The 20,754-nt window shown below is 41.5% G+C and overlaps 1 protein-coding gene across 1 annotated transcript in view; it reads left to right on the forward strand.

The window, feature by feature from the left end:
* Positions 1-16,478, forward strand: part of ELP3 (elongator acetyltransferase complex subunit 3) — an 81,849-nt gene extending 65,371 nt beyond the window's left edge. The window contains exon 15 of the mRNA XM_054576010.1: positions 15,362-16,478. Within this exon, the coding sequence (XP_054431985.1) occupies positions 15,362-15,438 (77 nt within the window). The 3' untranslated portion in view covers positions 15,439-16,478. The remainder of the gene's footprint in view (positions 1-15,361) is intronic.
* Positions 16,479-20,754: the final 4,276 nt, after the last annotated feature.

Below are 20,754 nucleotides of genomic sequence, written 5' to 3' on the forward strand. Positions count from 1 at the left end.
CCACATCTCTGTCTCCCTTTCACATCATTGTGACAGATTACATCTTATACCTGTATGTCCATTAACATAAATTCATAATCATTGTTTTATGAATTTGCTTTTACATTATATAGGGGGGGAAAAAACAGAATTTATAAACCAAAAGTCTAGCAACATTGGCTTTTATATTTACCTATGTAGTTACCTTTACCAGAGTTCTTTATTGATTCATTGGGCTTTGAGTTACTAATATCTTTTTATTTTAGCCTGAGGGAGTTTTGTAGGGTAGGTCTGATGCTAACAAAGTCCCTTAGGTTTAATTTATTTGGAACTGTAGTAATTTCTCCTTCATCCTTGAGAGATACTTTGGCTGGATATAGAATTCAGTTGACAGGTTTTATTGTCATCCCACTGCCTTCTGACCTCCCTGATTTCTGGTATCAGCTGTTAATCTTATTGAGGATCCCTTGTATGTGGCTAGCCCCTTCTCTGTTGCTTTCAAGATTCTCTTGTCCTTGGCTTTCAACAATTTGACTATAATGTGCCTTGGTGTAGATTTCTTTTGAGTTTATACTTCTTGGAACTTGAGCTTCTTGAAAATGTAGAGTTATGTCTTTCATTAAATTTGGGAACTTTTTGGTTATTTCTTTAAATATTTTTTTCTAACCTTTCTCTCATCTCCCTCTGAGACTCCTATGATGCGTATGTTGGTATGCTTGATGGTATCCTGCAGATCCCTTAGGTTCTGTTCATTTTTCATCACTTTTTTTTTTCTTTCTGCTCCTTTGACTGGATAAGTTCAATTGCATTACCTTAAGTTCACCAATTCTATTTTCTGCTCGCTCAAACCTATCACTGAACCCCTTTAATAATTTTTTTGTTTGTTTGTTTTAGCTGTTGTACTTTTCCGCTCCAGTATTTCGGTTTCTTTTTATACTATATATCTCTTTACTGACATTCCTTTGTTGTTCAGGAAGTGTTCTGATACTTCCTTTAGTTATTTTTTAATTAAAATATATTTGACATAATGTGTAACTTTAAGGTGTATATAACATGTTGATTTGTACATTTATATATTGCAATATGTTGGGTTGGCCAAAAAGTTCATTTTGTTTTTTCTATAAAATAAAAGACATATTTTTTATGTTCACCAATAACTTTATTGATTTGGATATTTTGAGTATGTCAGCTCTCTCCCACGTGGTATAACATTGATTGCTTTCAGTTATTGTCCCGATTTCATCATTATCAACATCAACTGGTCTACCCAACCGTGGAGCATTGTCCAGTGAGAAATCTCCAGCACGAAACTTTGCAAACCACTTTTGACATGTTCGATTAGTCATAGTACCTTCTCCATACATTGCACAAATCTTTTATTGCTTTTCAGTTGTTTTTTATCTTTCTTGAAATAATAAAACATAGTATGCTAAAAATGTTGCTTATTTTCCTCCATCTTCAATATTAAAATGGCTGCATAAAAATTAATCAATTTTGATTTTTTTTTAAACACATGCTGATGTGACAGCTGTCACAACACAATCCAGCAAAGTTGTTTCGAATTAAGTTAAAGACAACTAAGCACTACTGGAGCCATCTTATGGGGGTTGGAGGCAAACTTTGGCCAACCCAATAATTGCCATTGTAATGTTACTAGTACCTCTTAACACATCACATAATTTTCTGTGTGTGTGTGTGTGTGGTGGGAATAATTAAGATCTAGTCTCAACAATTTTGATGTTTTTAACACAATATCATTGTCTGTAATCACTATACTGTGCATTAGATCTTCAGGACTGACACACAAGTTGCAAGTTTCTACCATTAACATTATCACTCCTATCCTCCCAGCCCTATCCCAGCTCTGGTAACCACAATTCTAGTCTGTTTTCACAAGTTTGGCATTTTTAGGTCACATGCAAATGAGATCAAACAGTATTAGTCTTTCTCTGACATATCACTAAGCATAATGTCCTCAGCATCCATACATACGGTTGCAGACGGCGTGGTTTTCTTTTTTATGGCTGAGTAATATTCCATTGTATAGATGTACCACAACTTCTTTATTCATCCTTTTGACAAGACACTTGGTTTTTTCTCTATCTTTGCTATTATGAAGAATGCTGCAATAAACACGGGGGTGCAGTATCACTTCAGTGCCCTGTATTCATATCCTTTGGACATACATGCAGAAGACTAATTGCTGGATCAAATGGTAGTTCTGTTTCTAATTTTCCGAGGAACCTCCGTCCCATTTTCCATAGTGACTACACCAAGTTATGTTCCCACCAATTGTACACAAGGTTCCCTTTTCCTCACATCCTCATGACGGCCATTCTAACAGGCATGAGGCTATACCTTCCTGTGGTTTTGATTTGTATTTCCCTGATGATTACTGACGTTAAGTGCCTTTTCATATACCTGTTGGCTGTATGAATGTCTTCTTTGGAAAAGTGTTCAGTTCCTCTGCCCATATTTTAATCAGATTGCTTTTTGTTATTGAGTTGTATGAGTTCTTTATATATTTTTAAATTTATTAAATTTATTGGGGTGACATTGGTCAATAAGATCATATAGTTTTCACGTGTACATTTCCATGGAACAATTTGTATATTGCATATTTTGGATATTAACCCCTTACCCAATATGTGGTTTGCAAATACTTTCTCCCATTTTGTAGGTTGCCTTTACGTTGATTATTTCTTTTGCTGTACAGAAGCTTTTTAGTTTGATGTAGTTGCACTTGTTGACTTTTACTTCTGCTGTTGGTGCTTCCTTAGTTCTTTGTTCAGTTTCCTTTAGCTCCTGAACATATTTCATACAGATGACTTTGCCTAGTAATCCCAGCGCCTAAGCTTCCTCAAGCATGATTTCTCTCAAATTCTTTATTTCCTGTGGATGAGTCTTATTTTCCTGTTTTCTGTATGCTTTGCATTTTTCTTTTTGTGAACTGCATATTTAGGTATTATAAAAGTCAAGATTCTTCCTTTATAAGTTACCTACTTTTATTCTTTGTTCATTTTTACTTTTATTATCTTAGTATACTGCTTCAGAATGAATAGAGGAACCTTTAAGGCTGCTGGGTAGCAGGTTGGATCTTACACCTCTCCTGAGACAGTCTCTGTGTCTTCCAAAGTGATGGAGAATAATGTACTAATGTGCTATAGTAATAATTTGCAATAACCAACTACTTTGAAGAGCTGTGATTATATACAGGTAACCTTGTAAGGTTTTGCTTTTTTTTTTAATAGCTCAAGAAAAAATTATTTCTTTCAGAGACATAGGGTCATTGAGTTAATTGGTTCATTTTTAAATGTTCAGAATAAAAACCTTTGCCCAACTCTCCTATCAGTGTGCATGTCGAAGAGTGAAAAATTGCCATCATACTAAGAGATCAATGAGATGTATAGTCTCATTTCAGTAGCAAATGAATGAAACTAATGAATACATTTGCCTTGAATTAATGCTGGTAGGCATATTGATCAAGCACTCAATAAATAGTTAATTAATCGAAACCTGAAGTAATTAAAAAGTTTTTCATTTATTTCACTGATTTTTTTAGTAATGATCATGAATCATCTTAATTTTGCATCTAATCAGAAAACTGAGGTCTAAGTTTCAAAGGATAGAATTAGCATATTTTTTTCTTTTTAGGTTTAGCTTTAGGAATATGAGGTGGGCTCAACTTTAATTCAGTCCAACGCATCACTAGCTGTGAAGGACAACCTCATATCCTAACAAAGGTAGTATCAAAGAATAAGAATATGTATGCACCCCTGTGTTCATTGCAGTGTTATTTACAATAGCCAAGAATTTTAAGCAGCCCAAGTGCCCCTCAGGAGATGAGTGGATAAAAAAAGCTGTGTTACTTTCACACAATGGAATACTACTTGGCTGAAAAGAAGAAGGAAAGCTCACCTTTTGCAACGGCTTGAATGAAACTGGAGAGCATTATGCTAAGTGAAATAAGCCAGTCAGAGAAAGACAAATACCATATGATTTCACTTATATGTGGAATCTAATTGAACAAAGTAAACAAAATAGAAACAGATTCAAAGATACAGAGAACGGACTGACAGCTGTTAGAGGGAAGGGGGTTTTGGGGTTTGGGTGGAAAAGCTGAAGGAGGATGCGGTGTTGGGGGGACTCGGAGCAAGAGGATAAGTGATGGGAGGAGACTTGACTTTGGGTGGTAAATACACAATACAGTACACAGATGACGTGCTATAGAATTATACACCTGAAACCTACATAATTTTATTAACCATTGTCACCCCAATAAATTCAATAATTTTTTTAAATTAAAAAAATAGGAATGTGCCTCCAGATTTCAATTCATTTTCCTGCTTCAGACATGAAAATGTCTAAATTATACTAAGCCCAGAATTTTTCTTTCCTTGAATTCCAGCAGATCAAACTTTAATATCTAGGCTCCCCATACATAATAAATACTTGATCAGATAAATTTTCTTCGTTATTTCTTTCTCTGTTAAAACACATTAGTAATTTTATTCTTTTTCTTTGTGGAGTTGGAATCACCAAACCTCGTTTTGTTTGAATCTCCATATGCATGAAGGGGTATCTCCCCATTTGGTCAAGCATTCACATAGTTGAAATTACTTAACTCTTTTCTCTTTTCATTTTCAAAAGGTGACAACAAACTGTAACAAATAGGAAAGTTCATCAGATGTTAAACAAGGTCAAGAACATAATCAGCACCCAAGAAGTGCCCCCTGGTGACCCTTGCCAGTCGTGGTCCCCTCTCCCATTCTTGCCTTCGCCCTCCTCCCCATGCCAACCCCATGTTTTCTTTATATTTCGCTACCTAATTATGAATCCCTTAACTATATAGTTTTGTTGGGATTATTTTTAGTGTATTTTTTTGTTGCTGTTCTGGCTACTTCTGTGGAATATTGTGAGAATCACATTGTGTGTGGCTATGCTCATCCATTTTCATTGGTATGTGGGAGTCTATTGTGCAGATATCTCCCAATTGATCTGTTTTACTCTTGCTGGATATTTGGGTAGTTTCCAGTTTGGACTTAAAAATATTCTTGTGTATGTATCGTGGGATCCATAAACACCCATCTCTGGACTGCATACGTGGGGCTGACACTGCTGGGCCGTAGGGAGTGTGCGTGTCCAGCTGTAGCGCTCTAGCAGCCGCACAGTGGTTTTCTAAAGAGCTGTCAGTTCTCATTCCCACCAGGAATATGTAAGGGTTTCAGTTCAATATAGTGAGTGTGTAGTGGAATTTCTTTGCAGTTTTAATTTACATTCCCTGATTACTTATGAAGTTGACTACTTTTTCATATGTTTATTGACCATTTAGCTATTCTCTTTCCTGAAGTTTCTGTAATACATTTTCAAAAATCCACAAGACATTATTAATATTGTTATACACAGTCAATATTCATTTAGATTTACTGGTATATGTACACTTCTTTATTCTTCAGTTTTTGCAGCCTTAGTTTATATATATATATATATATATGTGTGTGTGTGTGTGTGTGTGTGTGTGTGTGTGTGAAAAAATAAAAATTGTATGATGTGAATATTAAGTGATCTTGAATAATATATCTGTTTTACTATTGATACGTATTTGGTTCATTTGCAAGTATTGTTTTTCTCTGTACCTAAAAAATTTATTTTAGTATTAATCTGCTGGTAACAGATAATTCCAGTATTGATAATATGAAATGTCCTTATTATACTTCATTCTTGAAGGACTTTTTCACTGACTAAAGAGTTCTGAGTTTGTCTTTACTTTCGGCACCTCCTTTTCTGTAAGCTTAACTCTCCCTGATTTGTCTGCTCTTCCTTTAGGATCTAGTTCCCATCATTATTGCTTTTCCCCTCAAAACTTCATACTGTATTTATCTTCTTTTTAAAAAGAATGGCCACCGTTTATCAAGTTGTTGTTGAAAAGCACCCCCCCACCCCACCAGTAGTTCTCACATTTGTAAAGCCATGTCTGTTTACGAAGTTTTTTATTGCTTCACGGTGTTATCAGACCCTCTTATGTACCTTACTCTTCTATTTCTCACTGAGCCCCGTTAGTGAAATGGAAGTAGAGTCATCATGTTTGTTTCATCTAGTGATTTGTCAAACAAAGGACACTGAAAAACTGGACACATGTATGGGAGGTACAGTGATCGAGGTAAGTCAGATGTCCTTTCTGTACTGTAAAAGAAAGGGACGTGCTATGACCAGAGCAGACTTGATGTTTGAGGCCAGAATGGGAGAAGCAGAGCTGAGCATTACCCTAACGCAGGCACCATAGCTGCTCAGAAATGCTCTGAGCCACGGTGTCAAGCTGTCGCTGAATTCAGCTGCACCTCCTGCCTGTGTGAACTTGAATTATGACCCTTTCTGAAATGCAGGTTTCTCATGGGATAATAATTCCAGCCCTATTAGGTTTTAAATTTAGTTGGTACATGTCAAGCTTCTAGCATACAATGCCTGGCACGTGTTTTAAGTACTCAAAAAGTGTCTTCCTCCTCTAGCTTTATACTTGAGTATAAACAACTGTAAAGTTGTTGCTCCATTTGTTTGTTTTTAAATGGAGTTAGAATCACAGGTAGGTTTGGTTTTGAGCTCATTTCCTGCTTCTGACTTTCTCTTAAAAGGAAAATGTATTTATTTTCAGTGCTTTAAGCCTCTACCCTGTGGATTTAGCCCCTTAGGAAGAAAGGGCTTATAGTGACTTGGAGAAGCTAAGAGTTGTTACGCAGCCAAATCAGGTACCACATAACTAGCCTACTCCTTTCTCCTGCTTCTCCCTTTGCTTCCTAATCAGAGTAGAATTTAAGTAAATAGTTAGGCTTGTTCCATTTTCATCTTTGATTAATCTTCTTAAGAGGCTATTGGCATGTACATTTTATGTGATTGCCTTTCTTCCTCAACATTTAGAATAAACAAATATTTGTGTTTTAAGCTGCATATGCGTCTTACGCTAAATGGTATACATCTTTCGCGGAGAGGGAGCGGGCCCTGGCTGGGTGGCACCGTTGGTTGAGGCATTGTCCTGTCTGCCAAAGGGTTGAGAGTTTGACCCCTGGTCAGAGTGCGTATGGGAACAACTGGAAGATGCTTCTATCTCCCCAACCCCTTCCTCTTTCTAAAGTCAGTAAAGATGTCCTTGGGTAAGGATTTAAAGAGAGAGAGACAGGGGCAGGGTAGGGGGAGCAGAATCAGAAAGCATAGGATTTTTTTCCCCCCACAGCTAGGGGCTTGAGACCTGAAGGCGTTTGGTACAAAAAAAGGATAAGAGAAACGATGAGCCGCTGTCCCCAAGTCCCAGGGAGGCCAGCTTTGGCGGCCTCGGGAGGCGGGCAGGAGGCTTTCCGCCCAGCCCTGACCAGCTCTCTACCCCTCCCAGCCCATCCAGGGTGAACGGTGCCCTTTAACTTAACACTCTGCCCAGGGCTGCGTTCTAAGGCATCTGCAGCTGAAATATCACCTGTCATTTTAATAACTTAATTTTTAATATCTAAAGTTTGTACGTACACAGAAAAGTTGACTTTCTTCTCCCAAAAAGATATGTTTGTCCTGAGGTGGAGGCCAAGAAGGTAAATACAGGCCTGCCCCTAGAGCCAAATCTCAGTATTTCACTCTAAGCACATTTCAAGGTGTTCTTTTTCATCCCATCTCATTTTATCATCGGCACAGCTGGTAAAGTGGTGAAGATAAAAATACTTATTCTGTCTCTAAGGATAGAAAAAGGCCCCCATGATACAGGTAAACTCTAGTTGTGGGTCTGGTCACTTGGGGGATAAAATAAAGCGAGCACCGGGACTGCTGACAGAGCACGCGATGAGTGCTGCCCGCACGCCTGCGGGCTCCGTCCTGCTCGCTCCCCAGCCCAGGCGTTGGCAGGCCGGCCGCAGGCGCAGGGCTGAGTGACTCGTACAGCCACGCATACAGCCACGCGTCTCTCCTCAAGGGCAGCTGCCGCGCTACGCTGAGGAGGCTCGTGAGACAGCCTGCCCACGTCAGTCCAGGAGGTTGGCTGACGTCAGCTGTGAGATGTAATTGCTTTTTCTTGGCTGGCTAACAAAAGGAAAGTTACTGTGACAAGGGCTGTCTGGGAGCCCTCCTAAGCACGGAGGGAGATACAGTGCAGGCTTCATCCAGCCCCGGCGCTGGTGTGTTCCCTTGTAAACTGGCTAACGTGACTAATACTTTTGCCACAAATGGGGGGAAATCTTTTTTTCTAGAAGCAAGAGGCACAAAGAAGTACAAGTGGGGAATTTTTCAGTAAAAAGAGGTTGGAGTTCAGACTGGCTAGAGGTCCGACTTCTTCCTTCAGAAGACTTAAAGCTTCCCAGAGGGTCCAGAAATAGACTTTGCATCACAGTGCCACAAGTGTGCCATTGAAACGACCGAGGACAGAGCCCAGCCATCGTGCCTTCCCCTCAGGAAGCCCGAGGGCCTCTCCGCAAGCTGGTGCTGGTGTCCGGGCCTGCCGCCTGTGCTGAGGCAGCAGCAGAGAGCCCAGGGCGTCTCGGGGCTCGGCTGGACACATGACTGATGAATGCTTAGTTTTACCCCAATAAAGATGTACTTTGAACTTGCAGGCTTACGAAATCAGGGCACTCCTGGTCACTGAACTTAGTGGCTATCCAATAGCTGTCTAGTCCTGTGTTAGATGTGGGAACTGCTTCTCTCTCACCACTGCTGCTATTTATGGTAGACGGATGTAGGCTGTGGCATGTTTTGGGAAGTATTGGTGACCCTTGAACAACATGGGTATTAGGGGCACTGACCACCTGCACTCAAAAATCTGTATAACCAAGTCAGCCTTCCACATTTGCAGATTCCCAGCTGCAGCTCCAAACCACAGGTGACCCGTGAACAATGCGGGTCTCAGCTGTGCACGCCCATTTCTACAAGTAGAAGGGTCGACTGTTCAGGGTCAACTGTAAAGGCTTTTTTTAATTAAAAACTTTTTACCCTGGCCGGAGTGGCTCACCTGCAAACTGAAGGGTCACTGGTTCAATTCCCAGTCAGGGCACATGCTTGGGCTGCGGGCCAGGTCCCCGGTTGGGGGCATGAGAGAGAGGCAACCACATATCAATGTTTCTCTCCCTCTCTTTCTCCCTCCCTTCCTGTCTCTCTAAATAAAATTGTTTTTTAAAAAAAATTTTAAATTACAGTGAACATAATTATTAGTTTTAGGTGTATAGTAGTAACGGGACATTTATATAACTTACATAACCATCTAACAGCATACATAGTTATATTACTGACTGTATTCCCTCTGCTGTGCTTTACAGTATAACTGACAATTTGTACTTCTTAATCCCTTCACCTTTTTCACCCAAACCCCCTCTCATGGCAACCACCGATTTGTTCTTTGTACCCATGAGCTTGTTTCTGTTTTGTTTGTTCATTTATTTTTTCAGATTTCACATAAAAGTGAAATCATATGGTATTTGTCTCTCTGATTTCATTTAGCATGATAATACCCTCCAGGTCCATCCAGGCTGTCACAGATGGCAAGATTTTTTTCTTTTTTTTATAGCTGAATAATAGTCCATTGTATATATGTACCACATCTTCTTTAACCATCCTTTATCAGTGGACACTTAGGTTGCATCCCTGTCTTGGCTATTGTAAATAATGCTGCAATGAACATGGGGTTGTGTATCTTTTTGAAATACTGTTTTGGATTCCTTCAGATAAATACCCAGAATTGGAATTGCTGGATCATGTGGTAATTCTATTTTTAATTTTGGGGGGCACCTCCATATTGTTTCCCACAGTGGCTGCACCATTTTATAATCCCACCAACAAATGCAAAAGGGTTTGCTTTTCTCTACATCCTCTCCAATACTTGTTTGTTGATTTATTGATGATAGCCAGCCATTCTAAAAGGTGTCTGTTGATACCTTATGGTTTTAATTTGCATTTCCCTAATGATTAGTTATATTGAACATCTCACATGTCTATTGGCCATCTGTATGTCCTCTTGGGAGACCTGTGTTGAGGTTGTCTGCTCATGTTTTAGTCAGTTTTGGGGTTTTATTGTGTTGTTTTGTTTTTTTTTTAAGTTGTATGAATTCTTTCCATATTTTGGATATTAACCTCTTAATTGTATCATTGGCAAATATCTTCTTCCATTCAGTAGGTTGTCTTTTCATTCTGTTGATAGTTTTCTTTGCTGTGCAAAAGCTCTTTAACTTTGTGTAGTCCCATTTATTGGTTTTTTTTTTTGTTGTTGTTTTTTTGTTTTCCTTGCCTAAGGAAACATATCCAAAAACAGTATTACTAAGAATGATTTCAAAGAGTTTACTGCTTGTTTTTTCCTAGGATTTTTATGGTTTGAGTCTGAGATTTAAGTCTTTAATCCATTTGAGTTTATCCTTGTATATGGTATAAGAAAGTGGTCCAGTTTCATTCTTTTGCATGTGTCTCTCCACTTTTCCTAACACTATTTATTGAAGAGACTGTCTTTACTGCATTGTATAGTCTTGCCTCGTTTGTCATAGATTGAGTGACCATATAGGCTTGAATTTATTTATGGACTCTCTATTCTGTTCTGTTGATCTCTATGTCCATTTTTATTCCAGTACCATGCTGTTTTGATTACCATAGCCTTGTAGTATAGTCTTACTATGGCCTTATAGTATAGTCTGGTATCAGGTAGCATGATACCTCCAACTTTGTTCTTCTTTTTCAAGATTGCTTGGCTATTCAAGGGTCTTTTGTGGTTCCATATAAATTTTAGGATTTGTTCTAGTTATGTGAAAAAGTCCATTAGCATTTTTATAGGGATTGAATTGACTCTGTAGATTGCCTTGTGTATTTTGGACGTTTTTAATGGTGTTCATTTATCTGAGCCTCCAGCAAGTCATAATCTTTTTGCTGGTGGAGGGTCTTGCCTCAATATTGATGAAAATGCAGTCTCTGAAGTGCAGTAGAGTGAAGTAGCAAAGCAAATAAACGTGGTATGCCTGTACGGTAAATCGGCAAGCATTTATTGCATGTTGATTACATGCCAGGCACTGTACTAAGCCCTCATGGTAGACATCATTAACTTCAAAGAACTTACATTCTAGGAGGGGAGGTAGACATACAAGTAAAATAAAGCACAGCGTGATCACAAAACAATAGAACAGCACAGAGAGGGGGTTATGAATCCTACTTTATCTGTGGGTGGGCGAAGTCTGTGCAGAGGTCTCCCGAGAGGGTGAGGGGAGCGGTGTCCTAGGTGATGAGCAGGGCGCCCTCAGGACGGGGAGCTGCTGACAGGCAGCAGGAGAGCCAGCGCAGTGGGTTAGGGAAGTTATGCCTGGTTTGGTAGTCCTGGATTGTAAGTAGCAAGGCCATTTGTGGCAGGAACTAAAGCAGGAGTAAACCAGACTGGGCATGAAAGACTGTTATCAGGCCAAGGAATGTGAGCTTTATCTTGAGACACATCATTAGCAATTTTAAGTAGGGGGGTATCTTAGTTTACCACCCTGAACTGTAATTTTAAATGGTGACTTGACCTCATGTGTTTAATACTTGCTGTCCTCAAGCTTACATATCAATTACACTATTTCCAGTAAGTAATAGAAAACTCAATTCAAAATGGCTTAAACTCAACATGGAGTTTCACTTGAAGATATGCCAAGTGAAATGAACCAGTTACAAAAGGATAAATACTGTTTGGGTTTACTTAAAAGACCTTCCTAGAGTAACCAAATTCATAGAGACAGCAAGTAGAATGGTGGCCTCCAGGAGTGGGGGAAGAACATGGGGTTTCAGGTCTACAGGATGAAGAGCTCTGATGTGGGTAGCAGCGAGGGTTGCACAACAGTGTGGCTGTACTTAATGCCCCTGAGCTGTCCACATGAAAACGGTTAAAATTGTACATTTTATCTATTTTACCACAGCACAAAAAATTTCCAAATCAAAATGCCTTAAACTAAATGGAAAATGTATTTCATAACAATGCTTCGTAAATAGAGGAGCTTCAGGGTTGAGCGAGTCCCTGGCTTCAGCAGTATTCAAAAGGGACCCAGGACGTCTGCATCCGCCTGCTCTGCCACCCCCCACGCAGATGCTTCATCCCTGGCCAGCTTCCCTTCCAAGATATCTGCCCCAGCAGAAATCACTTTCCAAGACAATATCCATGAAAAGAGACCATCTTTCCAATGTCTCTTTTTAAGACCAAGAAAGGCTGCCAAAGCCACATACTACTCAGCATCTCCATGTGAATATCCAATAGCCATTTCATCAGCAGCATGGCCGGAACCAAGTTCCTGATGTCCCCTCTGTCCCTTTTTCTGTCTTTCCAGTCTCTGTAAAATGGCAAGTCCCTTTTCTGGAAACCCTTCCTTTGCTCAGGCCAAAGACCTCTGAGTCATCTGTACCCCTCTCTGTGTCACACCATATGCACATCAACAAATTTTTTTGACTCTGCCTTAAAAATGTTCCTGGACTCCACCCACTTTTCACTACCACAAATTTGTTGTTAGACGTCACCATACCTTCCTAGATTATCCCAGTAGCTTCTTAACTGATCTCCCTGTTTCTGCCCTTGATCACTTATATAGTTCATTGAAAAAATAATTGAGTTCTTAAATATGTGCCAGGCATGTCCCCAGGTACTAGCAATTCTGCAGTGAATAGAGCGGATAAAAGTCCATGACCTCTTGGGGCTTTCATCCTGTTCCCACAGCACCAGTCAGACTGGTCTCTTTCAAATCCCGGTCAGTCATGTCTCTCCTTTCATCAAAATCCTTAGACTCACCTGCCCATACTAATAGTCTCTACGTGTAACTGAAGATGAGGACAAGTCAGGTTTTAATATTGAAGTGCCTGTGTCTCAACTGAATGCTGTCACACCACATAGTTCAGTTGGAATGTGGATTTTAAAGTAGGAGAAAGGGAGGTGGAGAAAGTTTCTAGAAACTATTGGAGAAGTAGGACTCTACAAACATAAAGCACCACATTGAATCACTTCAGAGGCATCTGTATGGTATAGTAATCATCCCGACAATGGTTTCTTAACCACCTGCCTGTCTTTCTGCTCCTTTTACCTTTTATTACTGAATGCGTTGGGCACATTGAGCTCTCAAAGCACATTGAAGCATCTATTAAATGAGTGTGAGGTTTTTAATTGAGATATAGCGTGCATGCAATAAAGTGCCACTTGATTAATTTTTGCATGTGTATGTTCCCTTTGTCAGTCCATATCATCTTCCCAGTATAACTAGTACTCCAGCTTGTCACCGTAAAACTAGTTCTGCCTGTATCTGAACCCTGTGTTGATGGAATCTTTCATATCTGGTTCCTTTGATGCAAAACAAGGTGTGAGATTCATCCATATTGTTGCAGATAACTGTAGATTTTCTTGTTGTATAGTATTCCATTCTATGTAAATACCAGTTTATTCTACTATTGATAGATATTTGTGTCATTTCCTGTTTGGGGTATTATGAATAATGTCATTTGTTGGATGTCAGAATTCACTTCTCTTTTCACTTGGCAGTATAATTGCTGGGTTATAGGATATGCTTACAGATACAGAACTTTAGTATATAGTACAAATGATAGAGTGGCCCCCTTGGAGGGTTTTGAGATGTCTTCCTGTATTCAGTGGGTCTGAGCTGCTGCCTGACCTGTTGTTCTTCATGTTTTTGTCTTCCCCTTGCTCTTATCCCAAGCCACAGTGTTGAAGAGAAGTAATGATTAGAATGCAAAGACAAGGTGATATTGTGTAAGAAGGGTATCAGCAATCCTTATATTAAAAGGGAAATTCTCCAGTGATCCGTTATCACAGAGTGTGTGTTTATTACCTCCATTGAAGAAAGTAGGAAAAAAAAACATGATGGGAAATCCTGTTCCTAAATAACAAATGTTTAGGCTAAAGAATTAGGCTAGGCATGAAAGAGCTAACAATTATTAGATTTCATGCACAATACTGATCAGTAGCAGTACAAGGTGATGAACAAGATAAATGGAGCTTACTCTGTGTACAGAGGCAGAACAGCGCCCACAGTTTGCTATGGGGGCAAAGCACTGTGAAGACAAATTCTGCTCTGAATGTTGTAACCTACTGACACACAATGTGTGGGTCTTCCACCCAGAGGGCAATTCCACGATGCCAGCTGGGTGTCCTGCAGTCTAACTCAATTCTGACACTATCTCCAAGGAGATAGTGTCCGATCCCTCAGGTTAAGGGCTCAGCCCCACAAGACTGCTTCTACTTCAGATTTCAATCACAAGTCTAGGTTGTTACTGGTGCTTCTAACCAATGAGCTATAAATTGAAGGTACCCACAGCACCCGCCTCAGGTTCAGTTAATTTGCTAGAGGGAACAGCATGAGCCAAGACCCGGAAGCTAGAAAAAGAGCCAGGCACACACAGGAACTTAGAAAAATTAAAAATTTACCAAGCCTGAAGCATAGTGTTTAAAGCAAGAATAGTAGCAAAAGATGAAGCTGGAAATATAATCAGATACCCGATCATGAAAAGCTTTAAAATAACAATAACAGCCAGTGTTTCTGAGGAACCTGCCTCTCCAGAATCTGGACTAATCACATTTCATGGGCTACCCCATTTAATATTGAACATCCTTAAAACATAGGCACATTGTTACAGATGATATAATGGAGGTTCAATGAAATTAAATAATTGGCCCAAGCTACAGACCTATAAAATAACAGGTCCAGGCATTATCTAATTGATCAAAAACCCATTCTTTTAACCACTCCTGTAGATGCTTCTATATTAGCGATGCTTTATCCTCCTGTGAGCTCAGCTGCTTATGTGTGATTGTGTCATATTTTGATTGACTTAAATCAGCTAGTGTTCCTTAAATGTTTGCAAACATAAAACTGGTATAAACTCTGGGTATGTATACTGAAGATGTATCAAAATAAATCTACCAATTAATACAAATAAAACTGTTAAAATTAAGTAGCATAATTTAATGGGACCGATGGTGCTTTGCTGAAATTGCTGCTCACCGGCAGCGAGTGCGGCAGTATGTGCGGCGCAGCATACCTTGCTCCTGGCGTCTCCTGGCGGTTCCGTTTCCCGGAACCTCTCGTCTCTTTCTGACTTCCTGGAAACCATAATGTTTTAGGGCTTCATTTGGGGCAATGACATCTTGCACATTCCATCCAGTGGAAGTAGTGCTGCCGACAGGATTGTACATACGCAGGCTCTGAAATATAATTTCTGTATGTTAATGAGTTTTGAGTTTAAAATAATAGAAATGATCTATACTTATTAAAATGAGATTCAGTCTGAAATGTAGTTTGGTCTGTGAATGAGAGTGGGGAGGAACGTGGCTATGAGGGGAACGTTTGCTGGATTTTGAGGGTTGCCGTAGTTATGCTTTGTAGAGACTCTATTCTTACTTTTTTATTTTTCTGCTTCACAGGGGTTGGCACCAGGAATTATTACAGAAAGATTGGCTACAGATTACAAGGTCCATACATGGTAAAGACGCTAAAATAATGGCCATACAAGTCCACCTTGACAGTGTCTCTGGCAGGAAAGAGATTCCAGATGTCTGGACTACTCAACAGAGAGGCTGAGCAAAGCAAACGGACCTACCCTGTCCCCTTGGCAAGAAGCTTCACCCTCATCCTGTAGCTGTGGAGACTGGCAACTGCCTTCCGGGCGGGGCCGGCATCTGGTGACCAAGCACGGAGCCGTGGTGCCACCCTCTGCTGCGTGTTCTCAAGAAGTCACTTCAGTTTTCAAGGCTTCAGTCATGTATCCAGTTTCTAAATTCTGCATGAGGCCGGCAAGTGACTTACTCAAACACACTGACAAAAGCAAAAAAAAACTAGGTATTGTTAGTTGACAAGCAAAGTTAGGAGTAAGTTATTTACATGGTATAGGGACAAAAAGTTAGGTTGAAACTATGAAAACTGACAGATTTTGAACTCTGGACTTGAACTATATTCAAAGCATTCCAGCAAAAGAAAACGAGCTTTTGTTTCAATGCAAAGCATTCTGGTTTCTGTGCTGTTTGCAGTAACCATGCGATGCGAGGAGGACTTGAGGTGTGTTTGTGTTTGAAGCTGGAACCAGTCTTTTTCATATGCGAGTCTGCCATCTGCAGCGGGCTCTTACCAACACCCTTAATTTCCAGTTTTTCGTCTGTACTCCCTACTCTCTTGACCACCGCAAAACCATGTGGACACTTATGCCCAGAGAAATACTTGGCTTCTCCTCTGTCTGTCCTGAGCAGGGGGAGTCTGACATGCTTGTGATTTAGGGGTTGTGGCCCTAAGTCAAGATTTCCTCCCACAGGAGCTGATCCCTGCATTTTAATTCTTTAGGATGAATTTCGGGTCCTGACTGGTGTGGGTGGCTCAGTTGGTTGGGCGTTGTCTCACAAAGCGAAAGGACGCCGGTTCAGTTCTGAGTAAGGTCACATGCCTGGTTCGGAGGTTCGGTCCCAGGTCAGGGCACGTACAAGAGGTAACCGATTGCTGTTTCTCTCCTTCTCTTTCTCCCTCCTGTCTCCCTCTCTAAGAATAAATAAATCTTTTTTAAAATGATGAATTTTGGTTTGTTTTAAATGGAGAAAGTCTAAAAGTTCAATTCAAATATGAAAGCAAAACAAAAACCAAAATGCAGAACAGTCCCAAATCTAAAAGTAGACAAAGGACTGGCTTATAGGCCTGTCTCTTTGTACATCCCAGGCAGTCTTCTAGGAAGACTGGGCCGGGAGAAGGTCAAGAGGGTGGCTTAGCCCTGTGCTCCTCGGCTTCAATGGCATCTTACAAAGGTTTACTAAGTGGCATTGTTTCTCCTGAAAGGTATAAAAAACAAACTCTTCAGCATACAAAGAAGAACCGTGTAAGGGTCTCCCTCCCCCTGTAGATGCGGCGGCATTTGCCACAGGTTTCCAGGTTTGAGGTTCCCGTCTGCAGCGCCACTCACTGCTGTCGGCCCCTCTGGGAACCTGCCTGAGGCACAGGGCAGTGCCTTTGTCGGGGGCTCTCTGTGGAGCCACAGAGGCTTTCCACAAGTGTCATTCGGGGAATTTAGCTACTTTTCAATTGTGTTTGTTTTCCCTTTAAAAATAAAACTATTAAACTAATAAAGCATGTACCGTATTGGCTGATGCTACACGTAACTGGAGCCAGAGTGGAAAGCACGCCGGCCCAGGCCAGCCTCTCCCCAGAGTGTGACCTTGAGTCCCTGCACAGGTCTCTGGGCCTCCACTCTCTTGTCTCTCGTCTGTCCTGTTTACCCAGCTGTATCCAAATGGGTCAGGTATAGGCAAGTCCTTTATAAAATTGTAAAAAGGCATTCACGTGCAAGACTTACTTTAAAATGATAATTCCAAGCAAAATTTTAAGTTGTCTAGGAATGTGTCCATTTCTCGTAGATAATAGTCACTATTTTATCTGGATTTTCATCTCAGCTCAGGACAGTACCTACCTCTTTTCAGCTCATCCCCAGACTTTCTGGGAGTGAGTCTCCCAGCACGAAGACGCAAACCTTTACAGCTTCACCGGGGGCAGAGCCCCCGTGGCCTTTCTGTCACTAGAAGCTTCAGCTTCTCTCCTGCCAAGGACTTTTCCCCGCCATTCGTGGCACTTGGCGCTTCCATGGCCTCGCCAGCCTGGCCTCCCAGAGATGTGTGCCCCTTGTACAAGAGGCCGCCTTAGAGAGACCAGTTGGGCGCGATCCTGCCGGCTTCCACATGAAAGCTTCGAAGCTGCAGCCGTGTTGCTGACCTGTCCTGAATGACGTGCTAGCAGCCACCTTGGAGCCAATAGCTCTTAGTTCAAACTCTTGTGAAATCACCTGGAGAGAATGAAAAAAAAAGCCATGGCAAAAACAGATGGAAATCTATTTGAATAAAAAATGAGATCTTAAAAGAACAATGCTGTCACCCAGTGAAAGGATAAAGCTCAGTTTCTTGAATGAATGAACCCCTTTTAAAGGGAAAAATTTTCACCGACAATACTGAAATGCACTACTTAAAAACCAAAGCCTGTTCTCTGAAAACATCTTTCAAGTTGCAAATTTTCATTTTCCAAGTTTTTAAAAGATGATCTTTTAACTGAAAAACATTTGTCCATATAGAACTCACAGACCCCTGAGTTTATAAACACCTCATAATCTGGGTTCTGAAAACCTGGGCTCCTCTATTAGTAACCCCAGCTCTGGGCAGGTCCCCTCACCTGGAGCTACGGCCTCCCGCTTGTCACACCCCTCTCTCAGGGAAAGTGCAAGGATCAGAGATGGTCACATCTGAGAGACATTGCATCATGATGTTTTGTATGTAAACAGTGGTTCCTCTAATGAAGGAGCTTCTGAGAGATGGGTGCCCTCAGACAAGCAAACTCCCTGCCCCTTGGCAAGGCTCCTCTCCATACATTGGACACAACAAGAATACCCCCCTCACGCAGTGGTGGTGAGGACTGAATGGGGCCCTGTACGTAACGCTCTGAGAACAGGACCTGTGGAACGTAAAACACACTAGAGAGTCTAGCTGTTACTAATATCTGACAAGGGCAGCATTGGGCCCATTTTAACAAGGAAGTTTCTTATCTATTGGCACTAGAACCTGACTTTTTGCTGGAGTCTAAATTTTGCTAGAAGCCAATGTCACCAGAATAGTATCTGGTGCTCTGAGGCCTCCTACTCTAGTCTAGTTGGTCCTTCTATTTCATTCACATAAGCCTAGGGTCACAGATGGTCAAATCTAAGCTTTGAAGGGTGAGAGACTAGCTGATATTCTGCAATGGCAAAAAGCATTTTTAAATATCCCTGTAATGCTGGGGGCTTCCCAGGAAGGTGTCCAATGTCAGCATGGGCTGCCGTTCTGTGTGTGCTGGCCACTGTGTCTACTTAGGGGGCTCTTAGCTCAGGGGTAGAACTGGCGGTGCCACATTCCTCTGCATTCGAGTTGTGTGTGCCAGCAATACGTTTGTGAAGGAGGTTCCAAAAACTTAAGTTTACAGGCTTTTTAAAGAAACATTTTTAATAGGCAAGTAATCAAATACATGCCTGTAAAAGGTAGCAAAGCAGCTGCTTTTCTACATCCAGATGTGCAGTGGTAGATCCTACCTCTGTCTCTTCACCTGCCTCGAACAGCCTCCCTGTCCACCTGGGAAACTCCTCCTCCTCCAGGGAGGAAGCCACCTCAGTTGTGCTGAGTCGCACTGTGTGCTGTGCGTCGGAACCCTCCCATTCCAACCTAGCTCATCCTCACTGCACTTCTAAAGGGAGACGCTAGTCTCCCTGATTAACAAACAAGGACACGGGGCTGAAGTCAGACAAGGCCCCCCATGTTGGCCGGTGCTGAAACGTCTGGCTCGCACACACTTGACAGGAAAAGTGTCCCTGGAGCAGCCCAGCCCGGCAGCACTGATCTCGGCTACCAAACAGATGGAAGAGTCAAACCTAGGCGGGGACACAGACTTTCTCACTCCACTTGGCTTCAGAGTTCCTTTTTTAGGGAGAAAAACATTTCCGGCCAGCATGCGCTGGAAGAGGACCCTGACAGGGATCGAGCAGGAGTCTGTTCCATGGCCGTTTCATCCTCACAGCAGACAACCTGGGCGGAGAGTCTGAGCGTTGCGGTTTCACAATGGCAGGCAGGGGACGTGAGTGAATGGGAACTCAGAATGACGAGCAAAGAGAGTCTGCTCTTTTTATTTAAATGAAAATAGCTTTTATAAAAACTATATAATGTATGCTCATTATTGAAATAAAACAGGAACGCACAATATAACCTGAAATGCCACCATCAGAGACAGCTGTGTGACGAACTCCCTTCCCATCCATCTCACCCCAACACACACACACACACACACACACACACACGTACACAGTCAGTTTTACGTAAATCAGTTGCACTGCGTGTTGCTTTATGACCTCTTTACTTGACAAAAATGTAATAACATCTCATGTCAGTGCACATGGCTCTACTTTGTCCTTTTTAATGACTACCTAACATTCCATTGTCTGCAAATGCAACAGTTTATTTCAGGTCTTTCATATCTTATGTTCTTTTATATTCTTATTGTCACAATAGCTAGAATCATGTATTAAGCATAAGGGCTGCACACACTGTTGACTCAATACTAAGATTTGCTTTAAATTTTTGTCTACATAAGCATTCACTCACCATGGCAGGCTTCCTCGGTGTCCCTCCCTGTAGCTCTCCGATCCCCAGGTCTTTCAGTCCTTCATTCATCACCCACCTCCAGGAGGTGGGGGAGGGGCAAACCCGCCTGGCAGCTTGGCCTGTTTCATTAAGGCAGCAGCGCATTTGATCATGAACAAGTCCCATCAAACAAAATGTCAAGCTGCCAGTTCGCTGAAAGGTGCTGGTGCGTGAACATGCTTTTATTGAGGTTAGAGGTGGCTGTATCTTATATTTTCTCCTCTGATAGAAGTTACCACTTTGAGACAGAGGCGGTTACTGCCACAGGGCTGGTCTCGCCTGGGAGGTGAGCGAATGTGAGCGCTGGGACGGTGGCAGTAGCACCTGTCTCAGCTGGGCCCCAGGCTGCCTGGGTTTGAGGCTTGCTTCTGCCCCTGCCTCGCTCTGCAAGAACCAGGGTCCTGGACCCTACTGGGTGATGGGGTGATGGGGTGATGGGGCAGCAGGCAAAGGATGGTCCATATCTTCCTGAAGAAAAGGAAACGCTGGGCAAAGAGAAAAAGAAGGGGAAACAGTAACTGCTGAGCAGATAGGCTCAGGTTCACCCTCACAACAGCCCTCTGAGGCAGGCATTGCACACAACCTCCATTTTACAAATGAGAAACCAGGGTTCAAAACAGACAAGTAAATTA

This window comes from Pteronotus mesoamericanus, unplaced genomic scaffold, assembly GCF_021234165.1.
Source record: "Pteronotus mesoamericanus isolate MK-2021 breed Mesoamerican mustached bat unplaced genomic scaffold, CSHL_Meso_final contig_32, whole genome shotgun sequence".
NCBI lineage: Eukaryota > Metazoa > Chordata > Mammalia > Chiroptera > Mormoopidae > Pteronotus > Pteronotus mesoamericanus.